The 6,778-nt window shown below is 46.4% G+C and overlaps 1 protein-coding gene across 2 annotated transcripts in view; it reads right to left on the bottom strand.

The window, feature by feature from the left end:
- Positions 1–2,023: 2,023 nt before the first annotated feature.
- NT5C1B (5'-nucleotidase, cytosolic IB) overlaps positions 2,024–6,778 on the bottom strand; it is a 65,369-nt gene continuing 60,614 nt past the window's right edge. For both annotated transcript variants that reach the window (XM_068279079.1, XM_068279078.1), the window contains one exon: positions 2,024–2,722. In XM_068279079.1, coding sequence (XP_068135180.1) covers positions 2,210–2,722 — 513 coding nt within the window. In that variant the 3' untranslated portion in view covers positions 2,024–2,209. The remainder of the gene's footprint in view (positions 2,723–6,778) is intronic.

Below are 6,778 nucleotides of genomic sequence, written 5' to 3'. Positions count from 1 at the left end.
CCTGATAAAATCTCTGACTGAGCATTCAGTCTGGCTTTGCTCAGGAATCTTTATAGCCGAGTCTGTCTTCTCTAATGTCTTTTCAAGCCCAAGCCTGCCCTCTGCTGGCTCTGCTCAGGAATCATTATAGCTGAGTCATTATAGCAAAGCCAGACTGAATGCTCAGTCTGGGATTTTATCAGGGCTGTTAAGAAGCAAGCTGTGCAGTGCAGAATGAAACAGAAAGCATGGTAGGTGTTTTCTCTAATGTTCCCACTGATCTATATGGTAAAATACATGAGGGTGCTTCGTCTCTGGTTCTCTTTAAGGAATCGGTTCCCATCAGAGTGATTAAATCTGCACGGAATCGAATAGGAAATCAATGTGTATGAGCACTTTAATGAAAGCTGGTTGTCAGGTTTTTATGGGTATTGCAAATCATTACTCTTTGACTGTGTTACTGAAGAACTTCCGCATGGAAGTATACTGTATTTGCAGAAGTTCATTGTTCAGCATTTACAGCCTTCAGGTCAATACATTCCACTGAAGAATGAAAGTTTGTGTAAAACGGAGCCCATAACTAACATAAGACACCTCAGTCCCGCAAGCGTGCATGTCCTGCAAACATCTATGGCAGAACTTTCACTAAACCACAGCACTGTTTGTCTTAGATAAGGGCTGAGTCTTCATACAATGATTTGTTCTTTTCTGGAAACAAATGAACTGCAGGTTGTAAAATTAATTAACAGTGATGCAGTAAGTGGAAAGAGTTTAAACTCTCTTCTAAAATACAGGTAGTCCCCAACTCATGAACGCCCAACATATGAACAACCCCACCAATAGGAATGGCCCTAAAAGACAAAATTTTATTCTATGGGAACAAGTTCCAAACTTTTTTTTTTTTCAAAAATACCTTGTAGTTTTTGAAAAAATTGATTAAAAAAAGTTTTTTAAACTCGGTAAAAGTAAAATTGCATTTTGCTGCAGTACACTACACTATATGGTGAGTGCAAAATTAGCAAATTACGATCATCACTAGGAAAGAAGGAGGCACAAAAGGGGGATGGGGGGGAGGGGGGGCAGAGGTGGTACAGAGGGACACAGTGAAGGCTGAGGTGACTCAGTGTGGGGACACTAAAGGCACAGGGAAACAGAGAGACACAGAAAGGGGCACTGGAGGCGCAGAGGAGATACAGTGGACAGAGAGACACAGAAAGGGGCACTGGAGGCGCAGAGGAGGTACAGGGGACAGAGAGACACAGAAAGGGGCACTGGAGGCGCAGAGGAGGTACAGGGGACAGAGAGACACAGAAAGGGGCACTGGAGGCGCAGAGGAGGTACAGGGGACAGAGAGACACAGCAAGGGGCACTGGAGGCGCAGAGAAGGTACAGGGGACAGAGACACAGCAAGGGGCACTGGAGGCGCAGAGGAGGCACAGGGAAACAGAGAGACACAGCAAGGGGCACTGGAGGCGCAGAGGAGGCACAGGGAAACAGAGAGACACAGAAAGGGGCACTGGAGGCGCAGAGGAGGCACAGGGAAACAGAGAGACACAGAAAGGGGCACTGGAGGCGCAGAGGAGATACAGTGGACAGAGAGACACAGAAAGGGGCACTGGAGGCGCAGAGGAGGTACAGGGGACAGAGAGACACAGAAAGGGGCACTGGAGGCGCAGAGGAGGTACAGGGGACAGAGAGACACAGCAAGGGGCACTGGAGGCGCAGAGGAGGTACAGGGGACAGAGACACAGAAAGGGGCACTGGAGGCGCAGAGGAGGTACAGGGGACAGAGAGACACAGCAAGGGGCACTGGAGGCGCAGAGGAGGCACAGGGAAACAGAGAGACACAGAAAGGGGCACTGGAGGCGCAGAGGAGGTACAGGGGACAGAGACACAGAAAGGGGCACTGGAGGCGCAGAGGAGGTACAGGGGACAGAGAGACACAGCAAGGGGCACTGGAGGCACAGAGGAGGTACAGGGGACAGAGATGACACAGTTTTTCGACTTCAGGTTAAGAACAAACCTACAGTCCCTTTTTCGTTCATTATCCGGGGACTACCTGTATTTCTTTAGATTAGCCTTTGTAGAAAGGCGAGAACCACAATATCCATTGTTCACACACCATTAGGTTACAAATTGTAAGTTATGAGGAATGGGTTTTCAAACATTCAACAGAGATACCAGATCACCAAGCTGTAAACTTGCTCAATAACACTAACACAAAAGTACTCTACTTCTTTTTAGGATCGTCCTTTTTTGCCTCCTCTTTCTTAGGTTCCTCCTTTTTAGGCTCCTCCTTCTTAACCTCCTCTTTTTTGGGCTCCTCCTTTTTGGGCTCATCTTTTTTAGGTTCTTCCTTTTTACCTTCCTCTTTTGTTGCTGCTTCCTTTTTAGGCTCCTCCTTTAGAGCTGATTTGTGGTACTTCTGGCCGATACCGTAAGGAACATGCACTGCAATAGTACCCAACTCCTGTGCACCTTCTATGTGGAACATCTGGTCATCAAAGAACAAGTGAGGTCGTATTTTGTCCAAGATAGGTCCTTTTGGGGCTCCTGCTAGGAAAAGTGCTTCATCCACCTCCAGACCCCAGGCCCGTAAGGTCTTCAGAGCCCGGGCTCCCGAACTGGCAGCGCTCCTAGCTGTCACCAGATAAGTCCTTATGGGACAATTAAGTCGGGCGCCTTTAGCGTGAAACTTTCTTTGGAGTTTTCCCAGCGCCTCCAAGAAGCATTTCAGTGGACCCTACAATATATAAGACATTCAGATGCTACATATTGCATTGATGTTGCCAAGATAAAGTCAATACATTAAACTCCCAAGCAGTTTCAGAATAATGTTTACTGATAATATTGCTGACTTTTATTCAGCCTGAGCACCATTTCAAGTCCTGCAGTCTTTATTCAGCAAGAGGCAGTAAACTCTCTATCAGGCACATGTTAAAGTGGATCCGAGGTGAAATTTTACATATTGCATAATTGTGTTCCTTTCCTATTGTTTATAGGGCATTCCTCAAGCCAAATACTTTTTTGTTTTTGTTTTAATACTCCAATTCCCTATAAACTACACAAGCCACGCCCACAGGTTTTCAGAGAGCCTTGGCAGTAGCAAGGGCTCATGGGAGCTCAGTCTGGGCAGGAGGAGGGGGAGGTGTTACTAGCCATTGATGTCAGAGGCAGGAGGGCCGATTAGGTTTTTTTTTACAGGCTGAGTGATCAAGATGCAGATAAGCCTGCCTCTGTGTAATGTTTACAAACAACATGGCTGCTGTCATTGTATCACAGGAAGAAATAATCATATTCTATTAAAGCTGTTTGCAGCTATATTTGCTGTGTAAACTATCTAAACTTTAGATAAGATATATAGACAAGTTACTTGTTATAGTTCGTTTTTCATCTCGGATCCGCTCTAAAGGACGCCTGAAGTGAGTGGGATATGGAGGGTGCTATATTTATTTCCTTTTTAACAATACCAGTTGCCCGGCAGCCTGCTGAGCTATCTGCCTGCAGTAGTGTCTGAATAACACCTGAAACAAGCATGCAGCTAATCTTTTCAGATCTGGCAATAATGTCAGAAACACCTGCTTGCATGCTTGTTCGGGGTTAATGGCTAAAAGTATTAGAGGCAGAGGATCAGCAAAATAGCCAGGCAACTAGTATTGTTTAAAAGGAAATAAATATGGCAGCCTCCATATCCCTCTCACTTCAGGTTCCCTTTAACAGATGTTTTGTAGACCCACATTCTGGATTCCGGGCACACCAGAACAGTGGATTGGAGGTCTCAGGGTATTGGTACAGGGAAAGAGGAAAGGAGAAGTTGATTATATAAGAAGGGTGGACATTCCTGTCATTGGTGTTCATGTAAATGAGCCTTTATACCCACAAGAATGCTTTATTAGGGAAAATATTTATAATCCATCCATGGACTGATTACTACAAGGTAATAGTTATGTTCTGTACAGAGGAAGCTACAGCCAACCATGAAGTCATTCAGAAATGATCATAGGGGATAATGTTGGTCAACAATCACTGTACAGACAGGAAGCTTGGCTAATCTGGGAGGACGACGACACACGACATAAGCAACCAGCGTTTGTGGAAAAACAAACAATGTTCTCATTTGCCATTTGTTGCTTAGTGCTCTGTTGTAACAGGTTGCAAGGCAATGTTGTGGGACAGAACAGAAGATACAGTTCTGTCAGGGATTACCTGAAGAGAGGGTAATTACGGCACTTTTTAAGGGATGGGCTACATTTGATGCTTGACCCTCTGTTCCCTGGTGTTTCCTGTTCAGTCAGTGTTGTTCATCACTTCCTGGCCAGTCGGCTAGTCATTAGCAATGCCTGCGTCTGTCAGAAATTCAGACAGAAGAAAAAGCAGGAAGAATTCCTGCCATGCAAGACCATTTCCTGTGAGGGCGATGGTCTGTCAGAGGGAAGTGGGATGTGGGACTGGAGAGAGGTTTATTATGTCATAAGATCAATGCTTGCTTATTGAGGAAACATGGCTGCCACAGAACTGCAGTGCATACGCACTAACATGTAACTCTGCATGTCTACTCCCTGCAAAATGAACAACGCCAAATTTATACTTAATGGGTATCATTCATAAAGCATTTCCGCATGCGGAAATGCTTAACACCGGTGACTTTCCCGACCACTCAGCATAAGCCCCATTCATAAAGGCTCTTTCCGCATGAAAAGGTGACAGAGCGATACATTTCCGCCTTGTGCGGAGTTTTTCTAGATTAATCTAGAAAAAGCAACAAACACATACATTCATAAAGATTAGAGCAAGCGGTATCCGGAAGGAAAATACCGCTTGCTCGACAGTAGCGATAGGCGGGCGGAATACATATAAATGAATGGGAGGGACCTCCCAAGCAGCATCAGACAGAGCAGCGCAGGGAGGGAATCGGGCAGCTTTTAAGTTTCCGCATGTCTTCCGCCACGCTGCCGCCAGCTTCCTCCAGAAAACCTCCGCACTTCTTCCGCAACAGGCAGACTTCTTTATGAATGGCCACCCAGAAGTCTTAATTACCGGTTGCGGAGAAGAACGGTGTTTTCCCGCACTACCGACAGCCTGTTTATGAATGATACCCAATGTGTCTCTAGACCAAGTATGTTGTGGCTCCCCTTCCTTGTGCAGCAGAGCCCCTCCCATTCCATGTGAAGCTCCCTCATGTGTATCATCCCTGTACTGCAGCCTCTGTCTTTTATGTACAGCTCCCTTGGGCATCAGTTTCTCTTTTTCATGTGTTGCTCCCCATTCTCACCCTCCTCTTTCATATGCAGCAACTACTCTTTTATGTCCAGGTGCCCCCCTGGGCTGCAGCCGCTCAAGACCTGGGCCCTTGTGGCCTTGCCAGAAATCCAGCCCTGAATGAAAATCACAGATCCTTCAGGCAGGGAACACACTTGACTTTCAGTTTTCCGCGCGCGTTTTTCTGCATACTTTTTCTGCACACTAAGTGTGTTTCCATGCAGGAAAACGCGCGCGTTTTTTCACAGCAGCTGATGTAATTGATACAGAAAACTGCCAAAATGTGCAGAATCAGGATGCAGAATGTCAGTTTTTTTTCTGCGTGCGAACAACACAGTAAGTGCGTACTAGCACATTGATTAACATGAGTTCTCAGTTTTTCTGTGCAGAAAACGCGCACGAAAACAGTCAAGTGTGTTCCCTGCCTCACACAAGAGTCCATCTAACTAACTGTGGGGTCAGCATGCTGCTCCACACTATCCTCATCAGTTATTTAGGGGTGGCATAATCAGTAAGGCATTGCCGCGGTGCAATGACAACACAGAGGAAGCAGGCTTTTACCTCAGCACTGATCTGATGGCGGGAAACAGGTGCCTAAATGGGTGCTTTGACCATTGCTCTTAGTAAATAGGCCTGTATAACTGACTCTAATATTTGCTAATTGAACCTGTATGTAGTCTGGCGCACGCATGACGTAACCCAGTCTGGCACTGGGCACAGACTTGGCAACTGTTGCATTTAAAATCATATAACAATTCTACCGCTGTGTTTTGAAAACTTAGAATAACAAATACCGAGAGCGTTCTGTGATACTGGTTACATCAGACACGACTACAGTAAATGAGAGCAAGCTGTTGTCGCAATACAGCCAGGAGTTCAGCCCAGTCTCATCCAGCTGCTTACCCACAACAGCAGAATGTCACCTCAAGGACAACACAGAACCCAGTATGCAGTATAGAGTCACAGCACTCAGGGTGCCCATACATCTATGGGCAGACTGATCAAGAGACGGATCTCTCTCTGAACTAATCTCATTAGAGAAAGAACTGTTGGCTGCCCATACACTGCAGGCCGATTTCAGCAGGAAATCTCTTGTGATGCCGAACCCGCCGCTGTCGCTCCTGATGTAAAATGTGCCCCTGGTACCCCGTGCGGTATACTCTACCTGTCAGTGTCCGCCACTGTATGTGGATGGAGCACGGAGCAAGTGGCGGACACTGACAGGTAAAGTATTTATGCACAGGGCACATTTTACACTAGAGAGGACAACGCAGTCATCCCGTTACCGCTGCGCACTCAATCCAGCATGTTGGCTCTACATCTTGCAGCATGTCCGATTGATACATGCGACCAATTTCATCCCAATATTGGTCACATCCTCAACCTGGCATACTCTTGGCAGCACCGATTTTCATCCATTCCGATAGGACTCGGATCGGGTGGTCGATGGGCCGCCAAGTCAGCTGATGTATGGCCGCCTTTAGGGAAGATATATCTAGGCTTGTTGTGAGTTCCTGGGTCTCTATAAGAGATGAGGATG

Source organism: Hyperolius riggenbachi, chromosome 4, assembly GCF_040937935.1.
Source record: "Hyperolius riggenbachi isolate aHypRig1 chromosome 4, aHypRig1.pri, whole genome shotgun sequence".
In the NCBI taxonomy this organism is placed as follows: Eukaryota; Metazoa; Chordata; class Amphibia; order Anura; family Hyperoliidae; genus Hyperolius; species Hyperolius riggenbachi.
This window is presented reverse-complemented; position numbering and strand designations above follow the sequence as displayed.